Below are 26,014 nucleotides of genomic sequence, written 5' to 3' on the forward strand. Positions count from 1 at the left end.
TCTGGCATTACACAGAAGGCAGGGCTGCCAGCAAAAAAGACCTTGCATTTGATGATGCATAAACTAGGATGCTCCCAGTTTGCTCTGCCTGCTGCTGGCAGGGAGGGCAACAGCTCTGAGTCCCTCTGATGGAGGCAGGGTCTCCACCACGGGGGTCCTCGCAGCCACCCGAGGCAGTGAGATGTGCTCTGCCTCTGTAGCTGCTGACCTGGGCTTGATTTTCTCCGTGGAGTCCAATCTCCACCAAACACACCCTTTTGGGGTTGCTCCCGGGCTGAGGGTGGCCATGAACTGGGGGGGGGAGTGCCAAGGTCCTGGAGGGATGCTGAAAATGAACCACAACCATAAAGCTCTTTAGCTTTTCCAAGGTTTTGGTTTGGGTTTGGTTTTTTTGGGTTGGTTTGCTGTCTTATGTTTATTTTCAAGCCTATCTGTCTTTTTCTCTGCTTCATCCAAGAAGAAAAACCCTCAAAGGCTCAAATTCCCCAAGGCCAATGGACGAGGGGCCAGCAGCGCTGCGGTTGCCCTCGGAAGGAGGGGTGCCTGGTGCCCAGACGGCACGGCCACCACGGGGGGCCGCGTGCGGTCCCCCTCGCTGGAACAGGGGAAAAGCACGAGGATGCTCAAGGACCCACGGGGCTGTCGCAGGGCTGCAGGCACGGTGTGACCAGACGCTTCGCCCCGGGAGGGTGAGGAGGTGAGGAGGAGGAGAGGCTGCTACCTTCGGAAGGGAATGAAGGCTCAAAGCTACCCCGTGCCTTGGGGATGCCTGTGGGGTTTTGCCTGTATTTTTGCAAGCAGACAGCATGTTTCCCCTCCTCCTGCCTGGCTTCCCAATCCCCTAATGGCTCCTGAGCCTGTTGGACATTTTAAAGAATTTGAGAGAGAAACTGGAGGAGAAACTATTGAAACAGGCATACCAAGTTCTGGCAAGTTTTGTGCAAATTTGCAGCTGGGAGGAAGAAAGAGATCTGAATGGCAGCTCCCACCGGAGGAAAAGCAGGGAGGTTTCAGGCTCTGGTTTGGCATCAGCAGATGAGCTGCTGGGCTGACTGGCTGGCTGGTGCTTGTCCTGCCTCCTGCCCAGCCAAATGTCACGGGCAGGGGATGCGAGGGGCAGCCAAGGGAGGGAAGATGGGTATTTAGGGATACAGAGGGGTGGAGAAAGCAAAGGGCTTGTGAGGCAAGAAAGAGGTCTTGAGAGGTGGAGAGGATCTAGGGGTATTGCGGAGGAGGCACTATAAAAAGCAGGGATTATCGTGGTGTGGGTGGACGCGGGGTCACAAATCCACGGCGGGGCAGGGACGCAGAGCCCGACTGCAACCTGCCGCTGGCACGGCCGTGCCTTACTCCTGCTGCAGGGAGAAGCAGGAGGAGGAGGTGAAGGAAACCTTGAATAGGTGATCATCTTTCCCTTCACTCTCGCTGCAGCCACAGTGCCATGAAATAATTTGTTTCCAGAGAAGCTTAGCTTCCATTTTCCTACCGGTTTTAAAGGTTTCTTAAAATTAAGCTATCTAATGGGTATCTGCACATGGCTGTAGGTGTCTAGCACTGGGTACCTGTGCAGAAATATTTCTATGTGAGTTACATTTTTGCCCTGACGTCTGTAAGTTGCGACACCATCCTAGTCCTAGTAAAAGTGCTAATAAAAAGGAAGGTTGCTAAATCTCTAAATAAACTTTTTTTCTTTCTGCCATTGGTGAATGACACAAAATAATCTGTAGGGAAAAGGTTCTTTTTTACTGTTATTGTCCAATTATAGCTTCAGTCTCAAAAGGGAATAGTCTAGCCAGGTAGCTGGAGATGTGGATAATATACTGCTCAACGGATCTCTCTGGATCAAAAACAGCTCTGCAGTGACATCTTACTGCTATTCCGCTGTAATTTTATCAAATGTATCACTTTTAAATATATCAAAGCATGAGAAAGTCTGAGGCTGTGACTTCCAGGGCATCCCCTACCACGAGGAGCCAGCAGCACTAACACACAGCACAGCTATGGAGTTTGGGGAGCCAGGGCCAGCACCCCCCAGAGACCTGGGCAGGCATGGGGATGCTCTGACCACACTCCTGGGTGCCTGAGAGTCCCCTCCGCTGCTGGGGAAGCTCCATCTCCCCAGTAACCTCTCCTCAAATAGCCAAGAGCGCGCTGGGAACCATAACTGTGTTTGCATTACCCACTTTTGGTGGTTGAGGCATGAACCGTTGTTGCGGAGGATCCACAGGGGAAATCACGCACAGACCAATGTGATCAAGTGAAGTCCGTTTACTACAACTTTTAACACAGTTATATACCTTATGTGCTTGTGCACACGCCTTATACAATACTCTAATTGGGACAATACCCCGGTTCACGCGACACTATCTTATCCTCTATTGGCTGTGCAAGCTTCTTCACGAGGTGTCCAGCAGTTACTTATCTCATTCTTCGGCATCCAGGAGTTGCTTGTCAGGCTCCTCTTATCTTCCTTTTTCCCAGCGTACAAGGACACAGCGTCCTTGTCTGCTCCAGCACTTTGTAAACTTATGCTTCGTTCCCACCTAACGGCTGGATTGCTCACATGCCCTCGCCCAGCCAAGAAATCCTCAACAAACCGTTTCGGTAGTTAGTTATTTTTTTTTTTAAATAGAGTATGTAGGCAAAATTTTGAAGTATGCTGCCATCTGCTGTGGGCTTAATATTAACATAAGCATTTCAAATTAGTTTCTCATAGAGGTAACGCTGCTGAGGGTAAGGGTGCCCAAATAAATGATACATGGCAGTCATACTAGTTGTAAAAAAAGGATCTAAAACGCCCTTCCGTTTGAACCTCTATGCAAAACGTACTTCAAAAAGTCGGAAATCTGTAGAAAGAAATTATAATTTACCGGTGATTTTATTTTTAAGTGCAAATTATTGCCCCCCTCAAATGCTTTATGCTGTGGTCCTTCAAGACAGTCTTATTCTTTACTCTTCCCTTCTCATTTTTTGCTCCCTCACTGCCCACCCTCTCTCACCCGAAGGCTTCAGGGGGACCATATTTATTTTAAGATCACATATCAGAGAAGGCGGCCTCATTCCCACTACTGCCCTTGGGAGCCACTTTGATTTAATTTAGCAAGAATTAAGCAAATTGTTTCTCGGGAAAGCCACAGGCAGTCACCCAGGCACCGGAGCCCCACCAGCCTGCCCTGCACCAGGCTCAGCAGGGAACAGTCCTTGAAAAAATGGGTGCACAGCATAGCATCCCACTTGCTGCAGCTAATTTCCATTTATTTAGTCCTCTGCTAAAGGATTCAAGCAGTTGCTTTGGCCTAATCTTCTAAGGTTACATTTTGCCGAGCTTCTTTTCACCATGCGGCTGTACCCAGCCCTGGCTATGGGGACACAGACGTGTGCTGGCAACCTCAGAGCAGAGCTCTAACATGGGTGCCCGAGGCAAGGCTGGGCTCCTCATTCAGCTGTCAGTCGTGTGCCTGCATTTACCTTGTGTAAAACCACTCCAGCATTAGGAGATGGGGGATCAGTAATTTTTGCACTCTTGCCCGTTGCACTTTGCACATTCGTATTGCTCAGACTGGCAGCTACCAAGGTGCTCTTCAGGAAAATAAATCAGTTATGGAGTCAATTTTCTTTTAATCAGGAAAAATTGGTCTGATCATTTTGTGCCATCCTCAAGGCTGCATTTTTACCTCTCCCCTGCCAAATTTTGAAGCAAACTGTTCAAAATCCTACCCTTCTAACCAGTGTCAATGCTGGGGGCACAACCTGCTGTCTTGTGCTGGAGCAGCAGCTCCACCAGCAAGAAAACGTGTGACAAAAGCAATAAAACAAACTCAGAAGCCTCTGCTCATGTAAAATACATAAAAACAGAGATTAAAGGCAATGATCAAGTGTACTCTTTCAGTTCAGATAAGAAACACTTCCTTGTACCTTCCCTAAAGTTAAACAGCTGAAGTAAACTCATTTCTTACTGTGCTTTATGTAATCTCAGGCTCCTGCTGCTTGCAAGTGCGATACTGCTTCTCACAGGGCTACTTGCTGAAGAAAATAAAGTTGATCTGCACATCTTAAAATGGTACTACGCTCGCAGAGATACTGGAGAGTGTAGACATTTCAGGGATGCAACTAGGTTTGTCACCAAAACCAGCAAGATTTCCAGTGCAACACTTATATTCTAAGATTTCAACCTGCTTGCTTTGGATGTTGAAGGCAGTCAAAAAATTGGACGAGCCAGATCTATTTTTTTTTTTAAGTTTAATGTACAGTTCTTGAATTTGCATTTACGGACTTATAAGAAACTTGCCAGTGAGACAGCCCCTTTCAGCAGAGCTGTGAGGCATCCTCACCCCTGTGCAGTGATTGCTTCCTTGTGCAGGATGTCTTAGCAAGTTAAAAGCATGTCACCCCTCAGAAAACACTTTGGCTTTCTCAGACACCAAACTTAGGTATTTGTTTTTATGCTTATCTCTGTATCATTACAGAAATTGCCTTTTTATTTGTACATCTCAAGTGAAAAAAAAAAAAAAAAAAAAAAAGAATTTTGGATTTGTCAAAGGAGAGTTTATCCATCTGATGTTTTTCAGTGTGTCTGGGAAAACCACATATTGAATAAAAATCTCATCTGGTTCATCCAAACTTACCAGCTTTGTCTCAGTTTCCAGACTCAACTATAATGATGACAGGAAGAAGTGATGAATGGCAAAGGAATTTTTCTTCACGTGCTGGACATCTCTTGCAAAGTTATACATTGGATTAATTTTCTGAAAGTCTCTTTATTACATGTCGATGCAAGTTTTCTCTACAGGCTGTGCATACAAGCAGGTTGTATTTCTAAGACATACTACAGCTGTAACATAATCCTATGTTAAAGCAACCATTTTAACCAGTGATCTGAGTTCACAAGCTAGAAGCTCTTTCATCAGCCTCTTTAATAATGTAGCAGATATACACTCCTCTAGTATAAAGATCTTAAAACCTTCCAAGGTGTTTACCATGAAATTCCTAATCAGGATTAGTTAAAGTAGAGCTGCCTTTAACCCCACCTGGTCTGGCAAGCCTCTGTACTTGCACACGTGGTGTAGCCAGTTATTTTCTTTGATTAGAGAGAAGAAAATCCAAGGAAAAGGAAAGGCTCAGTAACCTGTCATATAACCTCTTTGAAAAGTTACTTTACTGTCTACCAGTTCATTCCAGCTGTAATACTGACTACCAGAAGAGACCAGCTCATCAATCCCACCTCTCTTTGAATAGGATACAATGCCCATCTCTGTACAAAACCCTTCCCACAGCAAATGTCCTAAACCCCCACATATCTTCACCTGGGTTAAGACAAAGAAATATGCTAATGTTGTGATTATATTTATTTTAAAACCTCTAGCATGTATGTTAATGGCATAAGTTGGGGGAGGAAAATCCACTTTTACAGAGTGAGTCTTTTGTATTCTGCCTATACCTAAGAAACCACAGCAAGGGGCATAACAGAAATCAGAAGAAAGATTTGCAGGCTCCCTGGGCTAGGTCTACCCATAAGCGACTGTCATTGATCCGGGGGTCAATGTGGCTTCTTGTTGGGAAGAGTTTACTAGCATTCTACATTTTACATTGGCTTGCTCTTTAATATAAAGGCAGACCACGATGGATTCTTATTGTACAGTCTTTTTATGGAAGTAGAGGGAATTCAAAAGGAATTTTCAGGGCTCCTTTCAGAAATATGAAATAACAACAGCATGAGCTCAGAGAGCAGTGCCCTCATTTCCAGACTGCTGATAATGCTAAAACATGAGCCATGCTGGGGCTGTGAAAATGTTATGATAATAAACAGTGAACATTAAAACTCCTCTGAAAATGTCTTAGTTACACAAGGTTTCAACAGACTTTGTTTTAATTCTGTCATGGTTCTGTCAAGTTGAAATTTCCCATTTCATTTCAGTTTTTGTGTCCCTCTTCTTTTCAACAACATGCCATTTTTGGAAGTGCTGTTTCCATTTCATTGTAGTTTCTTTAACCAGGGCGAAATGTATTGATGCAGTGTCCTCTGAGATCAAAGTCTGTATCCACAGAGCAATGTGGAGGTTGACAGTTCATGCGGGTTTGCTGTTGTCTCTTGGTTTTGACCTGACGTGTTGCAGCGAGAATGCAGTTCCAGTTCCGCTAGCACTTTTTTGCAGCAGTGGTGGATGACAGTGATGATGCAGATACTGATTCAGAAGCATACAGGCTGCATCCAAAACCACATTTTAAGCAGATCAGCAGCACTTGATCAAACGATAAGATCAATTTTGGCTGATACTGAAAAGCTCTGAAAATATTATCCATTATTCAGCCTACCTAGTCCCTGGCAATCAATTCTTAAAATTGACAACTTTCATCCCAGGATTTTTATAAGGGGCAAGTGCAAAAGGATCAGACATTTGCCAACCTAACAGCACAAGGCTGTTATATTAAAATGGCTGGTAAAACAGGAAACCACAGCAGCACTTCAGATATTTTGTCCCTTGCCTGGCTGGCATCAGTTCATCTGCACCACTGATGTCACCAACAGGTACAAAGAGTGTGGGATCTACACTGTCCTGCCTGCAGAGGAAAGGGGGAAAAACAGGGAAGGAGACTGAATATGAGTTCCTTGGTGAACTGTACTACATGACATGAGCTTGGGAGTATTGAATGGCTATTGCACTGCATGGTGCATCATAGAGCAACGATTTTGGCTCTCTAGCCTATTGAAAGGCAGTAAAGAAGCCCCTCTTCCCTTTAAGACTATTCAGTAATCTCAGAATTTTTCAGTAAAGTTACAGCCTGTGTGTTGCTCATCTCAGAGCTATTCACTACAAGAAAACACCCAAGAACTCAATTTTTAGGGACTTTCGTTCACAGCCACATGATAAAAAATGTGAATCCAGAGGGGTTTTTTTCTAACGAGAGTTGAACATACTTGCCAAATGCTTGCCAAAATTGCCAGCTGCTTGCTTCCTGCTTGTTTTATGGCTTCAGAGAAAGCTGCTGCTGCCTGTGCAACAGAGCATGGATCTTATATATGAATGCTTTCAGGAAAAGTCTTTTTGTAGTCTGGTTTTTGGAAGGTAAGTGCTAAAATAATAGCTAGCAACCTGATCTGAAGTTGCTCTAGTCTTTTAGTCATGATGCCTGCAAAACTTTATTGTGATAGCATAGTGGGTTCTCAGTCTTAGCACTTTCTCTACATATGAAAACTGTAGCTGGCAGTAAATACACATACCCATCATGGAGCATCCAGCTGCCTCTACCATCCAAAAGAGGCTGAATGTGCAACAGTTTTCATTACGTACAGTTACCAGTACCAAAAAGAAATGGTAAAAAGTAGTCTGTAAAAGTACAAAGCTCAGAGTAAGTGTCCAGAAAAGTGTGGTGGGTCCTTCTGTGGGGCTGGAGGCTGATGTGGGCTTTCAGAAGCCCAACGCACCGCCGGTCTCCTCAGGTCTGCAGTTCTTCTCTCTGGGAAGCAAAACCAGTTATGCATCTATTTAAAAGCTCATGTTGCCACCTATTGAGCTCTGAAAGGGAATGACTGGGTTTTCTCCCTGCTCTACTAGGGTCACCAGAAGAACCCGGGGGCTGCTGGAGCCACTTCTGCCAGCTGAAGTTCTTCAGATAAACAGACCACCTCGACAGAAGAGGTGTGGTCCAATTCCCATTACATACGCTGTGAACCTGAGCAAATGCCATCAGCTTCTCTCACTGCTTTAGTTCGCTGGTTCTCAGCCTTGCATGAGCTGAGACAGGAACATAAGGCTCATAAAGAAATATGGTTATGGGGGATGGAGGAATATATTAGTAATGGTGGTAGATACTGCGTGCATGGGACACATGCTTACGGGGAGCTAAGTAGGCTTTGAAGGGGTTTGTTTTATTTCCTCTTAGTTGTTCCATTGCTGGTTTCTCTTTTTTTCTTTTTTTTTTTTTTGCTGGGGTGGGAACCTTTCACGTCTATTCAGATTTAACAGTAGAAGCATAATATTTCTCAGACTGTAATGTATGTAGGTCACTGGCACTCCGCTTAGTGCTATAAACTTTTTGCTTCCGCCCTAGTGGGAGAGCTGTTCAAAATGGAGGCAGCAGAAATTCTTTTCACAGTGTTGGAGAAACATCTTGCTAAATGACATCAACTAATTTTCACCACTTAGTGGAAAGCAATAAAAAACTTTCCTTTGCACTCCTAGGAGAGAGTCTTTAGCAAAGTGTTTGTATCGTCCTGAAAATCTGAGAGACAGGAGTGCTTTATTCAGGTTTCAAAACTGGAAATGGGAGATCAGAAAACACAAATGCCCCTTCTTTGATCATGCCTTGCATTAGATGATTAGCCCTGACAGGTGAGCTGTTATAAAGCTAATTTCCAGAAAGAAAGCTTCTAAGGGCATGCTGCTAGCCAAATTCCTTATCTTGCAATTTTGCATCTCTTAGATCGAAATGGATCTCTTTCCTAACTCCTTTGGTAAGCCTTAGCTATGACAATTAATTCTGTTGGAAGAAAGCGCAGAAACTTCTGGAGACACCAAATGAACCCCAGTCCATGGTGAGCAATAGCAGGTAAGAGCAGATCAGAACCATTACGCCACAATACAGATCTGCCAGGTTCAAGCCATTCCCTTTGCCCCATTTTCAAAGGCACACTAGTTCTACTTTCTTTTGGTTTGTTTCAGAGTCTATTAAAAAGTGTCCATGTTTCTATGCTGCAGTTGAAAATCCTTTCTAAGGGAATAAATTGTTGAATTAATGTTTACATCTGAAGGATGTCCCTGTGAAAAATTATAACATGTCAGCATTTAGCTAAACAAAGATTTAGCTGTACTTTTTTCCCCTTGATCACTTCTTTATAACAGAGACCTGTGCTTTCATTGGATATGAACTCTTCATCTGAAACATCTGGGCTTCTGCATCTGCAAATGAATCACAATGATGTATATATTTGGGGAGGAAGAAAAAAAAGTAATATTAGAGGTCTTAAAGATTTAGAAATGTTATCCTGTCTTCTTTAGCTTTGTTGAGTGACAAATAGGCATGCGATAGCATAAATCTCCATCTGTAATACAGGTTCCGAAAACAGCGTGTGTCCTATGATATACAGATGGGGGGCTGAACCGAAATTGCACACAAAACCTTATTTTAGGCATTTCCTTGTCTGTGAATGCTTGATACTGGCACTTTGGTTTGAGGAGGAAGTCTCACATATTTCACAAGCGAGACGGGAGCAGGAGTGGTTTCGCCGCATACTATCACGGTGGCACGGGCAGCTGTCTGGGCTGGGGGCTGTATTCCTGGTGCTGGAATACCATCATTGCTATTCATTCATTCATTCCAGCAAACTGGGTGCTGGAATAGCAGCACTGGCTTCACTGTCTGTGAGGACCAGGCTAGAGCAGGACGGGACCTACGCTTTGGTCCTTAGGGGGACTTTGCCATGAATCTAAGAAAATGACAATTAAGAGCCTGTGCATAGGTGTCTGCCCATGAGCTGTGTGTCTAGGCTCCTGCCAGGGCAGTGGAGGACGGTTCACTTGCCTTGCACACGCACTATCTAGCGCCACTTGAGGTGTCTTACTGCACTTTGCCTGACCTCTGGCAGTTGGTCCGGAAGGCCTCGGATCTCCCATAGATCCTCTACCACATCTACCTGAGCCATCGCAGGGCATCTGAGACACCCCCATGGGGATGGTGGATACATCATCCCATGGGGCTGGTGGATACAAGGGCTAGATGCAGATCCTTGCCCTTCTGCAGGTACCTGTGAGCCAGGTAGGACAGCCTGGGGTCTCTAAAATGGCTCTAGATGCCTCTCCTTAGGCAACAGATCCCTGCCTGGGAGTCCACCTGAAGCACAACGACTCCTCCTGCTGAGCTGACTGAACCCAGCACCTCCCTGGCAGCGCTGGAGGGGAGCTGACAGCAGAGGACCTCGTCTCCGGAGAGTGGGCGACCCTCAGGTCAGGCGAAGGTGGCTGCAGCGTCCTCCCACTTCCTTGCCTCTGCTCTCCTTTACTTCCAGCCAACACCGTCTCCCCCCATCCCATTTCTTTGGCCCACTCAGCTTCTACTCCCCAGGCTTTTTTTGTAGCAGCCTCACAGCTTCAGGTAAAGTCCCCTAGCATCTCTTCCCTTGGCCCCCATCTCCTTACTCAGCCCTGTCACACCTCCCTGCTCCCTGCTCTGCCCCCCCAGACCCCCTCCCCAGTCACTCCAGTGCTCCTCTCCCCTCTCTACCCCTGCCCCTGTGCCCCCCGCATCTCGCTAAGACCCTCACACCCTGGTCTGCCCACGGACCTGCCCCCATCCCCAAACACCCCCTGGGGCCGCACGTGCCCGTACGACACAACTGAGCCGGGTTACAAATCTGAGCGAAACCCTGGGTGGCACAGGCGGAGCAAAGCGACAACCGGTGATGGAGAGACGGGGCAAAACCAGACCTCCATCTGTTCGTGTATCCAGTCCAGGAAGGAGGTGGTTCGGCTGTAGACGCCCGGCTTGTTCTTTTCTGCACAGCCCACTCCGAAGCTGGTGGTCCCCACCAACTTCCAGATACTCATATCTTCACACGCTAAAGGGCCCCCACTATCTCCCTGGAGGACAAAGAATTAAAACAAACGTCAGTGCCCCAGAAAAGGAGGGGAATGTGTATTTGGGGGAGTAGGGGGAGAGACATAGTCCAGTAATTCAGTCTCCTGTTTCTGCTCTGTTCTGGGTCCTGGGAAAAGCGTATGTTACAGCAGAAGTTGGAGACTTCTTAGAGATGTGTATTAGATCTTATTTTTCTTTCCCCAGTTAGCAGTACAGTACAACAGAAGTAATGTTGAAGCCTGCTGTTAAAACAACATTCAGGTGCTGGGGAGCATGCCTGTCCTGCGGGCAGGGTGTCGCTAATCTGCAGTCTCCGTGCCACGGTCTTGGTCCCTCACAGCTGCTTCTCTCAAAAAGCTCCTAGCTATTGAGCTGAGCCGAGCCCAGGGTTGCAACAAGAAGTTAGTTCCCCACCTCCTTCCCTGCCTGCTCCCGTGTGCAGTCTTGCACACTGCTTTTCTGGCCCTTCCCAGACACATTGCTAAGCAGATTTGACTCAATGGACTCACATCTAAGCACTGAAGACTCCCAATTTATTTTGCTGGGGCGGTTTCCTGCCTTATGAGCAGCAAAGCCAGCACAACAACAGCGAAAAAGGGAGCAGGGCTCGTTTTGTCACTTGGAGCCGTATGCTGAACGTGCTCCCTTTGGGCAACTCTCCCAGGCATAGTGACGTGCTGGTGCCAGGTACCTTGCTGGGACCGTTGCGCAAACCAGTGCTTAAATGAAGATCTATGCACCTAATGCCTTTGCTTTGTCTTGTCCCATGTGTAATTGGGACTGAGCAAATCTGGAAACATGAATTTCCTCCCCAGCCCTTGCTCTTTATCCATGACTAGCTAGGTGAGTCCACATTAGTGTGTATGGGGATGAGACCTGGCACAAGGTGGGCACCGTCATGACTCTGACAGTGATTTTTGAATCATCGCCACACTGTGTTGTGAAGGATCCTCTGATCCATCACTGCTACGAACCCCTCTCCCCCAGAGTCATTGCAAGTCCTCTGAGTTACTCAAAACCTTTCCCTTTCTTCCTTCCCCTGCCTCACTCTTTCCAAAATCACATTCTTCTGCTTCTCTACTGAGATATGCTTTGGCTGCTTTTCACCACAGCGTTTCTACACCTTGCAGGTCTCCGGAGCTGTTCTCAGTGCAGTGCAGAGGCCACAGCCAGGGCAAAGAAAGGATGGCACCATGCTGTAGCACATGCAAGAAGTTAAGAAATGTCTTAAGTAAATTTGGCTTCAGAAGTAGCAGATATGGTCCACAGAAGTATAAGAAGGGAATTGTAGTACATGAATGCGTGCACAGTAACCGATATTCATGGTAAACAGATTAAATGGCAAAACCCCAAATGTTTGCCCAAGAAAAGCCTGGGAGTGCCTTCTGATAACTTATCACCCATGTTTTTCCATTGAAGCTGTTAATGAGCACAGTTGCAGTTTGGAAACTTCCATACCTGGCAGGTGTCTACCCCTCCCTTTAGGAAACCGGCACAAAGCATTGAAGGAGTTATGATCCCACCGTAGACATCCCTGTGATTGCAAATTGCATTAGAAATCAGAGGAACACCTGCATAATTCATGGTGTCAGATGTATCACCTGTTGAAAAAAACAACAACAAAAAAAAGAAAAAAACTGTCTATCTTTGAAGTTAATCTCTATTTATAAACAGAAAATATTTTAGTACATGAAGAATTGGCAAGCAAGGGTGAAAGAAATATGGTTAATGTGACAATATACAAGTAAGGCAACTAGGTGTCTCATCACTTCCAGAATCCAGTAACCAACAACTCTATAGAGCTGTGGATTATCATGGTATATAATATAAAGCTGTACCTTATATGTTTCTGCTTCAAACTAGACAATCAATGACAGTAATGAACTTAAAAACTAATTGGACCCTGTCTTCAGTACTAGTGCCAAAACTTATCTTGAATGTATTGCCTGTTCTGTTAGTCAACAAATCATCTGCAAACATCTGATTTATTTTATTTTTCATTTTATTTTATTTTATTCAGAATGGATCATTTCTATAAATGGGAGTATTTGCACACTGCCTATTGTCAATTTATAGCTGACTTTTTATGTGGTAAACCTTGCTTTCATTTTTTTCCCACCTTTTGCTATTGTCTGTATGTGAGGTAATATGCTGTTCTTGTTCTCTGAACAATGCGAACACGTTAAACGAGATGAATGAAGAACGATAAAAAACAATTACCTGAGAACTCAAGCATTTTCACATGAAAGTGATTTGGTATGTATTACTGACTAACATGGCCTGTGAGTCATGGAAAAAAAAATAGAAAATTTGTTTTCCTTTGTGACATTGTTCACAGATTCAATTTCTGCATCATCCAACCTGCCTGAAAATTTGTACATGCTTTCTCTGAAAACATGGATGGTCGATTCTTGCATTCATGCTGAGCTTTCTGTGCTTGAAGCTGTAAAGGACACAGCCTGTTTGACTGAGGCTGAGTATAAGATTGTGGGCAGTGCTGCTGTCTACATGTCATTTTCAACCTTTTCACAGAGTGTACCCATCTGTTCCTCGTGATAAGGTTTGTGCAGCACTTTTGCAATTCAGGGTAAGCATGAGATTTAGCAATGTGTCTTCTTCCCCCCACCCCAAGATATTCCAGAAAATTTAATGTGGAACAATGCTCCAACCAAATCCTGTATTTACTGTATGTGAGATGTTTTCATGTAGTGTAATCAACAGCAGACCATTTCAAATACCTCCTTCCACGGTTGCTCCCCATCCTGATACCCAACACATTTTCCCTTCCGGGAACTGTTCACCAAAATTAGGCAGACAAATTGGCTCTATGTGACCTATTTTAAAAAAGAGAGAAAGAAGAGAGAATCGCTTTTAAAATTTAGCAAAAAACTGTATGACTCGGTAAAACTTGAGGATTCGGCTTGCTGTGACCTTGTTATGAACACCACCCACTCCCCACACAAATAGCCTGGCAGTTCGGCAGGTCTTTTGTCTTACAGCCAATACCATAGGTTTGGAACAGTACCTACACCAGGCCTAAGTAGTTTCAAGAATAAAGCAACAGAAGGAGGTGTTGGCAGGTCAATAAATTGAAGAATGAGCAAACAAGAAATGCACGGCGTACGCAGCTGATGGGCAGATCAAAGACCCCATGGCATTTCTGGCCTTGGCTAACCACGCCGTGACTACACGGCACCTCCTAACACGTTTTGTGCGGTGGCACGTACAAAGAGCCGTCTGCGCACATCTCTGCGCTCTTCTGAAGGGACAACAAGATGTCCAGGGTGCTCTTTGCTTCCCACCCATCAGCTCATAGAGTTTCAGTGCCTCTGCACTCCGGGGCACTGAATTGCTGTACCTCAAACAGTGTTTGATGCTTGCAGGACCAACTGTGATGTGTCGAGATGAGCTGGCACTGAGCAAAGGGACGGAAGGTACGAGGTATTACTGGGCAATTCCTAGAGGTTCAGCTCTCCACAGTGCAACGATCCCAGCTTAAAGCATCAAGCCCCCAGTGTAGAACCTCCAAGCCCCCCCCCCCTCACGCTGCCCCCAGACGCCCAGGGCATAGTGGGTGTCTCGCTCAGGTGTGGAACCATTACTGTTCTTGACAGCATCCCAGACTTATTCCCGAGCAAAAGAAAACAGCACTAGCTGAGATATAACAAAATCAAGCTTAATTTTCATTCAAACTGGAAGTTTAAAGTATTTCAAGGGAATTGATTTAGGAACTGACAGTCTAGATGCGTCACAGAGAGCCAGCTACCCATTGCAGAGAGCTCACAGGGATTAGGAGGTACTGGCAGGTGATCATTTAAATTCATACAATATTATTATACGTTATTTCAATTCACTAACTGTCAGCTGTAGGTAGCATCCTGCTGAGAAAATAAAAGTAGTTTTAATTTAAAAGCTTCATTATATTTGAATTGCCTTTTCTTCTCTTCAAAATTTAAGCTTGATTTTCAGCTTTGGACACTGCTGGATTTCCCTATACTCACAGAAAGGATGTGATAATAATCTCTGTGACCTCCAAGTAAAATGAGGTAGGGCATTTATTTTAGATAGGAAAAATATTTAGAAAGAATGAAGTTAATGCTTGCCTGTTATTAAATGCCTTCAGTAAGCCAATACCAGAATGGACTGGGAACATTTTGCAGAGCCCTGTGCCCACATTGTTGCTCTCTGTGCCTGGATATCGAGCACAGAGGAATTCCTGATACTGAGGCCGGAGGGTTTCTGCCGGTGCAGTCTGAACAGGGATCGCTGCCTTGCCATCACAGCCGCAGGCTGGCTACACCTACGCCGCACATCTCACTGCTTTCAGAGGTGGCGGGGATCCACTCGACTGTCCTGGGCCACGCATAGGGTGCCAACAGAAATTTCCCTGTCTGTACCAGAAAGACCCTTCTTGCTTTTAGCTAGAAAGTTGGGAAAGTCAAGTGAAAGCTAACAGAAAGAATTACCATTGAGAGTAAGCGGTGCTGTCAGTTTCATCAGTGCTATATCATTTCCCATTGTCTTGGGTTTATAATTGCGATGGTATATAATTTTTTCCACTGAATATGGGTGAACCTGGGTGTCTTGCTGAGTCACAAAACCAACCTGCACACTCCACGAGCTCGGCAAGTACAGGCTGAAACAAAGAGGTAGGAGAGAGAGAGACTTTTTTTCAGTAAAGACTTGCACTCTTGCAAGAAGAGAGAGAGATACGGTTTAAATGTTACAGAGCAAGCCCGTGAAGTAAAGATAACCCAATCTCTCCTGCAGTTTAAGAGAAAGCACAGTGCATTTGCCCTCCTCTGCAGTGGCCCCCCACGCAGACCTGCTGCAAGCGGGGTCAGTGGAGACCCCCAGCAAGGCGATTTATGGACTTACTCGTAGACGCAGTGGGCGGCTGTGACGATCCAGCGTGGGGTGATGACGGACCCTCCGCAGAGGTGGTGCCCGTGGAACTGCAGGCTGACCTGCCAGGGCCACTGACGGGGGGAGGACGCGTTGCCTCCCACGATCCGTGGCCCGTAGCTGGCCCGCATCCCACACGCTGCCAGAAAGCAAAGATTATGGTCCACGGAGGAAACGCAGGCATGGTTTTGGTCACCTTCAGCCCCTCTACTCCCAGCCTTGCTGAGGTTGGGAGGTCTCTGCAGCAGGACCGTCCCCATCACCGTGGTCCACATCTCGGGCTGTGGGTGCCCCCAGAGGTTTCTCCTCCTCCCTCCCATCCCTGCAGCATCATGTCTGGCAGCCGGTATGGGGGCTGTGGGGCTCACATCTTCTCCCCTGCGGTCGTAGCGCTCAGCTGAGCTGCAAACCCCACTGTTCTCCCCTCCTTAAATGCACAGGGTCCCAGGGGCCCCCATAGGCAGGCTGAAGCATCTCCTCTCCCCTGGTGATTATTTTGCGGTTGTTTTTTTGACTTTTCGTATCCCAATCTGAAAACTAGCTGACATGGAGAGGTGTGGGATGAAAGTTCAAATGTTAAGACTGGACTTCCCCTTCCCCGTTGAGATGGCAAAGAGTTGGATTTACAGCATCAGTCCGTGGACTCAACTCACAAACCTTAAACGTCTACTTCCTACTGTGATTCTCACCAAAATGCTCCTGCTACCTGATGCTCCCAAACTGCCCTCCCAGCCTATTCTTACTTTCTGAAATTCTTTTAAATTTTATATAAGAAATACAATTTTTCTTTGGTGTGATAAACTGACAGTATAGTATGCCCTCAGTACACAATTCCTTCCAATTCTTGCCATGCAGTGGATGAAGGACAGTTTCTGATTTTATTTTCCCTTTTCCTGATTCTTACCCAAACATTTTAAGATGATCACGTTGCCAGAAGTGCATTCCTCTCTAAGATGAAAAGACAGTGCAGTATTAGTTCCAATTCACAAATACTTTTTTTTTTCCAATATTGTGTCATCTTCCTGTACAGCTATGTGCACATCAATATAAGTAATTCATATATTGAAAGAAGTGCAAAGTCATGTACTCATCCAATCTACTTAGGGCATTTAGCTGAAATACTTAAGTTAGGAGCTTAGACACCATCAGGAGCCTGCAGACCATATGCTGCCCTGCTGAAGACTGCTTCACTCTTACGCAAGGGGAGGCTCATTAGCAATTTTCAACATGTGATCCGTAGTCTCCTTGGATCCATAGCTTGCTTCTCAGTGAAAGGTAACTAAGAAAAACAAGCAATTGTCAGGAGGAAGAAATGGCCCATAAAAGGTTCATAAGCCCACTGGGAAATATCTAGGGATCTGTAAACTGAAACAAACCGCATCACAATGGAAAAAGATAAGAGCCTGGTGTCTATTCATTTGCGAAAAAAGGGATCATGGGACAAAAAGGCTTTTCAAATAGCTCATTTTAAAGCCTTTGTTGATTTTAATGGGCCTTGGATCAGGCTCTTAATTCGTATTCCAGCAAGACTGGTACTGAACCTTGGTCTATGATGCATGACATCCCCAACCACCTATGAAGTACTACATGCCTGAAAAAAGAGGCAACAATCTCAGACTATTAGTAATTCTCCTTTATTGATTGCTCTCTTTCTGTCAGAATGAACAAGCTGAGGCATACCTGAGGTTTGTTGCGTTGTGCAGGGATGTCACTTGATCAGCTGATAACCAGTGGCTGAGGGACACGAAATGTCTTTGAAACTGTTTCTCAACTGCAGCCACGGGCAGGTAACCTGAACTCACGTAACTGCAAATAAACCATAAACACAGCTTTCTCAGACAGCATTTCAGTAATCTGTTGAAATAATTCAGCAGTTCGGCTAATGAAAACCCAGTGTAGCAACCACAATAATTGGATTCTGACACTTCATGGAGTAATCCTATCCTCCCCAAGAAATACCTCTTATAATGTACATGTATTTTTGCCATAGTCACGTGTGGAAGTCACACATGCTGAGAGGCATTTAACCGGCAGAGAAAGTAAATTTTAATTCTAACATTGTAATAAAGCTTTTATTGTAACTGGTTGGCACATTTCCTGAAACACTAACAAGCTCATTGTCTCATTTTTCTAGAGTTGTGTTTTGCATCAGGGAGGATGAATAATTTGTAATTTTTTTCCTGTCTTTTTTGGTGAACAATTGAGATGTATTTTATCCTAAAGGCAACAAGAATTTATTAAAAGAAGCTTTATGCTGTTAACTATAACGTGCAGAAATCAGAATGACGCCATTGTAAGAAATGACAAAGCATCATTGCAAGTCACAACTTCAAACTCTTTCTCAGTTGTGAAAGTTTGTGAAAGAAATGGCATTTTTCAGGAATGGTATCAACCCAGTAAGAATCGCCTTGCCAGGTTCTTCTCTAATTGTGAGGTGGACCTTAATTCCTAACAGATGTCATGACTTGAATTGTACATATGATTCTTCTACAGAGGAAGTAAAAGAGGTGGAAAATGCTCTTATGTTTTTTAGTGCCTCTCTGACAGGCTGTAAGCTACTCGAGAGACAAGTAAGATTCAGGCACCTGCACCCCATAGGGAAGATTTAACCAAACCATTGTATTTAGCCATCATCCAGGATTTATAGCAGTAATAAACAGTATTTGCAGTGCACAAGTATTCAGGACTATTTCCCACATCATCCCAAATCTCCTCAACCATATTGTTCACAAAGGTGGATTGTTAAACCCATTTTTCTTTCTAAGCACAGACTAATACAAGATTTCATTAGAAAGATTGAAAACCTCAGAGTTTGTTCAAAATGCCAAGCAGGGCTTCTTCCATTGTGTGTTCATACCTCGAGAAACCCAGGTGTTTGCAGGTAGTATTTCCATACTCTGCTTTCCAGTCGTCAGAGCAGACCGTTCGCCAGGATCCAGAAGTGAACACTTGCAGCACTGCTTTCTTGCCACTCAACCTGACTTTGAGATTCAGAAGAAAAGCCTGAGTGAGTTGTGAAGAAGAACCACAGGATACACAACAGCATCAATGCACCACTGTGGCATCCGCATTTCTTGTCTCACTGAGTTTTTGCTATTTGTCTTTTTCATCGCTTGGATCCTTCAACAGAATTTTTCTGTGCCTTTTTGCTTCCCCCTTAAGGAAGACAACCAAGGCACGCTGAGCTAGAACAGCCAGGAGGAAAAGTTCTAGGCTCATGGGAATGGGTAGGGGATGCTAGCTCTAATAGAGATGGAGAGCGCTGCCTTGCCCTCCAGTGAGCCTAAGCAAGTCTTGCTGATTGCAGTGAGTTGGAGCTGCAAGTGCTTGACACTAAGGAAACCTACGATCAAGACACACCATGAGAGGTGGTTGACACCTCCCGCGCTGCACAGCACAGTCAGAGGGGTGGACGTATTTGCACCCTGCCATCCCTGGGCTCCCGTAGAGTTTCCTACCTCCTTCCCTCTGCTCAAATGGGGCTGGCGCGTCTGGGCTGATGAGCGTGTAAAGGCTGGGGAGAGGAGAGATGCGCAGGTTGGGAGCTCGTCTCCCAGGGACTCCCTCCCCGTGCCAGCCCGGTTCTGCTCAGCGCAGCCCTTCCCCACGGGCAGCTCTTCACACCAGCCTGGCCCATGGAGCCGGCACTGCTGCAAGCTGCGCTGCCTCCGGCCAAGAGACCGACGGGGAGATACTGCCGGGGGGGGGGGGGGGCAGGTACAGATTAATCACCCACGGTCCCTTTGTCCTGCGTGTCGCCACGTCTTCCTCACGCCTGCACCCCGCACCACCGCCGCTGCCGGGGCGCAGGGCCCTGGATGAGGAGGAGGCACCTGGACCTGGGAGAGTCCATGTCTACCTGGTCTTCCCAGGGAGAAGGGAGGCCATGCACGTGGTCACTGCCGGACAGGGGGTTCCTCGCAGGCACCCTCGGGGCAGCGTTATGGCATTGCAAAGGCAGACAAGAAAAGCAGACATTTTGCCCACAGGCTCCACTGAGGCCTGAAGCCTCCCTGGGGAAAACGCGCCAAAGGTCGAAAGGGTTGTGCGGGGTTAGCTGCAGCCAAATGCTCATGGTTCTTGTCATTCCTCGTGCTGCGCAGATAGAAAGCCGTGCTGCCTCCCTGCCTGTAGGTGCAGGAGCCAGAATTACAAGTGCACTGATCTAAAAATAAGTTATTCTGTTTACTACTATTAGAGTCCTTGCCCTCCAGTGGCTGCAAACACCACAGTCATCTTCCATAGCACAGGACAGGGAGGGACCATTTAAAATGGCCCTGTGATTCCCTAAACCATTACAGAGAGAAACTCAAGCATCGGAGCATGCATTTCACGCATGAAGCGGCAAACTCCACAGCACTCAATGCACGACAGGCAGTGCTGATCACTCCCCTTCCCACGTCCCCTAAGAAAATAACAGGCTTTTGCAATCTTCAAAAATGACACAACACAACTGTGTGCCAGTGGAATACAGAGAGTGCTGTATATGCACACCATAATGCAGTGCTGGTATACCTTGCAGGCAGAGGAAATGTTAGCAGTCAAAAAGCATCTAGACTTCTAATGGGGAAACATGCCCAATAGGGCAGTAGCAGTATTCAGCAATCATCACATTTACCTTAAGAGCAGTCTGATTTCTCAGAAACTGTAAATCAATACCTCAGAGAGGTTGTTCTTCTGAAGTGGTGATTTAGATAATCCATCAGTCTCTACCTTTCTTGTCTCACCCAAACTCTTTACAACATGCATTTCTTGATAACGTGCCAGATGCTACAGGAGGAGGTAGGAGGGATTTATAATCAAATTTAAATTACCACATCCGTACTCATCCTCCCCTTCTTTACAGTTGAAGACACCATTGCACCTGGCTGATTTCTGGATACACTTAAAGGATGATCGGCAGCGAAACTTCCCAATGCAGTTGTATTGGACTAACAAGAATGAAAGAAAACAGGGTGATGAAAACAGACTTGGATATGAATTTAACACTTCTGACTTCCATTATCTGGCCAGATTTCTGTCTTGCTAAGGAAAAGACAACTCCTGTACTCTAGGAACTTTTGAAATGCAACCTGGAGGTTGCCACATGGTGCTGCTAAACTTATCCATTAGTAATGACTCGTAGGATGAGTCAGCCTTGTTGTCTGTGCTTACTCCTTCCCAGCTCCCTCTACCCAGTTTAAGTTTCACTCCAGGGCGAGTTTTTGCCTGGAGCCTCAGCCCCTCAGCAGCAAAGCAAGGAGACTGTCCTGGTTTCAGCTGGGATGGAGTTAATTGTCTTCCTAGTAGCTGGTACAGTGAGCGGCTGCGTGGTGCTTAGTTGCTGGCTGGGGTTAAACCACAACAGTCCTTGCAAGGGTCTCCCTTGCAAAACATGGCCAGCGCACTCTCTTCCTGAGGGGATGCCTCAACCTCCCGCAAGCTTATCCCCATTGCAGGTGTGAAGGCACTGCTCTAACATCAACACATTTGGCACCTAAACCTGGGCAGGTCACACTTTCCAGTTGCAACTAAACTCATTCTGCATTTTCTTTTCCTTTGTAGAAGTTGTTTGTGATAGGGGAAAGTTCTTTAATTCTTTGAGAACAAACTTAGAGAACTGAATTACAGGACAAAAATATGATGTGTGCTACCTGAAGCCTCCCCCAGTTTCTAAACTCTTAGCTCACCACCCCAGGGGAATCGGTGAAGTTTTACTAGAGAAAGGTTTCCTGGAGCTGTGGGTTCCTCAGTGTTGTTAAGACTACACCAATCCTTTCATGAGTGCCAGATCTATTTTGTCCCTACATGTAAATAAAATTTAAAGCCATCACATCAACAAGATTTTTTGCTTCAGCAAACAAGCCACAGTAGCAGTTTAATTCCATCCTAAGTAAAAGGCTCATGAAAAATTAAGCATTTGAATGGTTAAGCGAGAACTTAATGAATAACTAATTGTACTCACCTCCCAGGCCAATGGCAACTGCTAGGATTACTGCAAGGAATAAACCACAGATATATGGAAAATATTTTAGGGAGATAAAAACATGGCACATTGAAGGTGGTTCGATATCTCCTAGAAGCCAAACAGAGAGAACAGCTTCTGTGAAGTTAAACCAGCTTGAGTTTGCAATGAAAAAGATTTATCTAGCATTAAACTAGATGGCAGTACTAACACCTGCATACACTTTGTGAGCTGACCTGACCCAGAGTGGTTTGGATCCCCCAGCTCAGGGGCTGAGAAGGCTCCAAGTGCTTTGGAGGCGGCTGGTGCTCTCAGACAGCACTTCAGCATTTGCCTCACAAGGGGTCTGAATCTTACCCTTACAGAGCACCTGGCCTGTCCTCTATGCAATCGAGAATATGAGCTCTAAATTTTTATTTTCCTGGGCTACATCACACTGCGAGCTTTAGAAGTATACAAGCACCTCTCCTGCAAACGTGAGTCCCAGAATAAAAATGAAGTTCAGATCTGTTTTGCTTGTGTAATCAAACCTGCGTGCAGGGTACAGGTATACTCTCTGAAGACTTCAGAAAGCTCAAGTGGACTAATAAATTCTTTCAGTGGAAGTAGCAAAGAACAAACTAGGTTGAGTCTCCTCCTTATGACTGTTCCTGTCTGTGATGCCTTCTGACTCTTGCTGGTACCAAGCCTGCGGTCCCAGTGCTCCCTCCAGCTGTAGCCCCACCTGGACACTGCTCTGAGCACTGTGTCTGGGACAACAGAAATCCTGGGACAAGGACAGAGGCCACAGAGCTCTGGCTTGTGCACCAGAGAGCTAAGTCCTGTGCATGATGCATTCCTCCAGAGCTGGCGTAACAGAGGCACAGAAACAAGTAAGAGGAGCCTAAACATTCGAACAGGAGCAAGGATATTGGAAAAAGACAGGACTAGCTAGTAAATAGGTGTTCAAGACAAGAAGGAGGAAAGTCACTGGTCCTTTTGGACTTGGAAGTAAGGTTAACTGAAAATTATAGAAAGCTAAATTTGCAAAAAAAGGGGACCCCCAAACTAGTCTGGAAAAATGTGAGGAAAGGCGTTCCATTCAAAGTTTTGCTATAAAGACAAGGAGACACCTGAGCAATGGTTCAAGCCTGAGTTTTGAGTTTTCAAGGAAAAAAGATGCATACAAAGTTAAAATATATATCAGTAGTAATTGCTGAATACATTTCATGAGCTGGACAAGTCCTGTTCACCAACTACCTCCATAGCTGACCTCAGCTTAGTGATATTGTCAATCTGGAAGACAACAACAGATTCCACTGAAAATAATGAATGGTTCACTTGTTTCAAGTGTATTCTGATATACAAATGGCAAACTGTGGGAAAACAGGATACACAGCTCGGTCATGGGCACACACAGGAACTGGCAGAACCTTGTCTTCAATTACAATTCATGCAGCTCTTAACCCCCTCATTCTTCAAGCTTTGAGTTTGAGATTGGCAGACACTTAAAATTGGTCAAGGATGAGGAGTGTCTCCGACTGCTTATAGACTGACAAGTAAATCCCAGCCTACACAGACTCTCTCAGCAGCAGCTGAATAACTGATGTTGGCAATGGAGTTGGTGTCTGGTATGCCAAAAATCTTAGACAGCTGTAGTAGCTAATGGACTAGAAAATTAAATTGCTCTATTTTCCTCCTTGATGCTCAGCCTGTCCCTGTTGGAGTTAATGATTATTTTTGCCACTAAACCTATGGGAAGTAGCAAACATGCATGCTATTCGTCCAACTGCTGTAATTGTATATTCAGTTTTTTAATAGAACAATTTCCAGGTTGGTAGAATTTCAAATAAGCCGTTCAAAAATGTGTCTGAAAAGCGTGGGCAAATATTTGCTATGTGGCTGAAGCGTGTGAATAATCTGGCTGTGAAAAATGCTTGTGCATGCAAGCCAACACAAGAAGTCATCATCTGTTAATATCCTGGCAAACCTCACGGCTGGGGGAGTGAGGTTGTGTTTCTTCTTCCTCTAAGGGATTGTTTCCTCTGACTGAGTGGGCTAGCATAGTTTTGCAAGGCTAAAGACATACATTAGCCATTTAGATTACAAAGGTCAAAAAGCTGTGCCGTATCCCTACCAGATCCATCTGCAGTGGGGTCCACTTTTGCTTGTGGTATGCAGAAAAATCTTTTGAAGGAAAACTGAATTTCTGGTACTGGTGGTTCATCTTCTGTAATAGAGATGATTTCAAGACTTCCAGTAGTGGGATTTGTCTCTTGTACCTGACTCAACAGGAGAAAAAAGAAAAAAAGAAGATAATCACCTTGTAAAATGTTATCATAGAATGGTTTGGGTTGGAAGTGGCCTTTAAAGCTCATCTAGTCCAACCCCCCTGCAATGAGCAGGGACATCTTCAACTAGATCAGGTTGCTCAGAGTCCCGTCCAACCTGACCTTGAATGCTTCCAGGAACGGAGCATCTACCACCTCTCTGGGCAGCCTCTGCCTGTGTTTCACCACCCTCATTGTAAAAACTTTCTTCCTTGTATCTAGTCTAAATCCACCCTTTTTTAGTTTAACGTCATTAGTCCTTGTCCTATCATGACAGACCCTGCTAAAAAGTTTGTCCCCATCTTTCTTATAAGCCCCCTTTAAGTACTGAAAGGCCTCAATAAGGTGTCCCCAGAGCCTTCTCTTCTCTAGGCTGAACAACCCCAACTCTCTCAGCCTGTCCTCCCAGGAGAGGTGTCCCATCCCTCTGATCATTTTTGTGGCCCTGCTCTGGACCCGCTCCAGCAGGTCCGTGTGCTGAGGGTTCCAGAGCTGGATGCAGTACATTGTTATGTACCTAACGTTCATGAGAGGAGCTCTTATAATTAATTTACCAGCAAACTACTGAAGTTAATTTTTGTTCAAATTTCTCTAAGCACCATAGATACCTTTAATAACTCACACTGGGGGTGTGAATCCATCCCCTGTTCTTTAATTGCAATAGAAAACAAGAGAAAGACTAAAAAGCATATGACACCTGCACAGCACCTGACAGGATACTCATGCAGAGGCCCACTGAATTTTATTCCAGAAAACCTTTAATCACTTTCTACGCAGTGAAAAACAAAACAGGCTACAATAGAATTCAGGGTAAATAGATTTGAAATGCTAATTTCTGAGTCTGGCTCTGCACTATGTCACTGGTAAAACGAATCAGATTTTTGAGCTCACAGTGATGTGAAATAGGTCTAGGTTTGTTAAAGACGGTGGAGCTGGTAAGCTGTAAAAGCAGTGTGTTTGCAGAGTCAGTCCCAGAAAATGTTTACAGTGACACATTATAGGTAAAGAATACGTGTTTTATCTGTGAACACTATATCTTTAAGTCACCTGGAATATCTTTTCACCTTTCAGCAAACAACTAAAATAGGATTTCTTTCATTTGGTAAAATTTCATGTACATTTCAATGAACATAAATTAAATTTTATATAGAATCTGCTAGCTTTAAGGCAGAGAAAAGGACAGCTTGCTGTGCATGATTTTTAAATATTAAAAAAAAAAGCCTTCTAACTCGTATGCCAGCTGTCCATCAGGAAACAAAACAGCATTGCAAAGTATACTACATGAAAGCTAAACACTGATGTGGCATTTATTTAGAGGATATCACATGCTCCTAAAGCTTCACTCACCTCTTCCTGAGAAGTCATAGTTAAAAGCAAAACTGTTTTCTTTCTTCATTATCAAAAGAAACCAAAAGGAAATTCTGAGGTTGCTAAGCCAGTCTGCTCTGGAAAGGTTTTCACTGAGCTGCCCACAGCTGCCCGTTCAGTTATCTGCTGCATACGGCATTACGGCAGCAGCCTGTGTAATTCAACCTGGTGAGGGTATCAGGTAGCCCCGGATGGCATGGCTACGGAAAGGGGAAGATAAAAATTCAGCATGCTTTTTAATTAGCCTAAGAGTGTCAGGTAATCTCGTAGTATTTGCAAACCTTTCTGTAACCCCTCAGCAAAGGAGCACCACAAACGGCACAGGCTGCAGCTTGCTCATCTTTTATCAAAAGTCGTGCAGCTGAGAAGTCTGCTGCCAGCTGTGGGTGGCAGAAGGCAGAAGCCCCAGGTGCTTCAACTCTTCGGCACACGAGGCCCATAGGTTCCCCTTCCTCTTCCTTCCCTTGCTTTAGCCCTTGCTGTGTGCTTGCAGCAAAGCGCACACTTAAAGCGGGTTTTTGAAAAAGACCCATGCTTTACTTATGGATAACTTTTATAATTAAATATTGCACAATATTCTGAAAGTACTTTGCAAGCAGTATCTCATGTTTCTGAAGTATCAGCTCATTTGTACTCTGGGATCTAGAAAATTAAAATATATGCTTAGCTTCATCAAATGCTCAAGAATAGTAATAATTTGGCTTGGGTTTTTTTTAGTAAGAAGAGAGATTGATGACAGAGGGGATGGTGGAAGGAAGAAGGAGGAGGAGAGATTAAGCAAAAAGCCATGGCAGTGTAAGTGAAACAAGGCTTCTGAGAGACAAGGGAAGAAATGAAGATTTTCCATGGCAAAACCCATGTCCTTGGAACATGGCTGCGATGAGGGAAGCTGTTCAGCCCCTTTGCTGTGCGCAAT

At 45.1% G+C, this 26,014-nt stretch overlaps 1 protein-coding gene across 1 annotated transcript; it reads right to left on the bottom strand.

The window, feature by feature from the left end:
• Window positions 1-7,059: 7,059 nt before the first annotated feature.
• Window positions 7,060-25,205, bottom strand: TMPRSS3 (transmembrane serine protease 3). The gene is made up of 13 exons (XM_049835226.1): window positions 25,078-25,205; window positions 23,538-23,682; window positions 21,422-21,532; window positions 20,292-20,408; window positions 18,335-18,458; window positions 17,158-17,283; window positions 16,382-16,425; window positions 15,451-15,616; window positions 15,039-15,208; window positions 13,311-13,406; window positions 12,031-12,173; window positions 10,422-10,574; window positions 7,060-7,455 (listed from the first exon to the last, which is right to left on the bottom strand). The coding sequence occupies exons 1-13, from the start codon at window positions 25,093-25,095 to the stop codon at window positions 7,435-7,437; spliced, it is 1,434 nt and encodes a 477-aa protein (XP_049691183.1). The 5' UTR covers window positions 25,096-25,205; the 3' UTR covers window positions 7,060-7,434.
• Window positions 25,206-26,014: the final 809 nt, after the last annotated feature.

Source organism: Accipiter gentilis, chromosome 32 (assembly GCF_929443795.1).
Source record: "Accipiter gentilis chromosome 32, bAccGen1.1, whole genome shotgun sequence".
NCBI classification, from domain to species: domain Eukaryota; kingdom Metazoa; phylum Chordata; class Aves; order Accipitriformes; family Accipitridae; genus Astur; species Astur gentilis.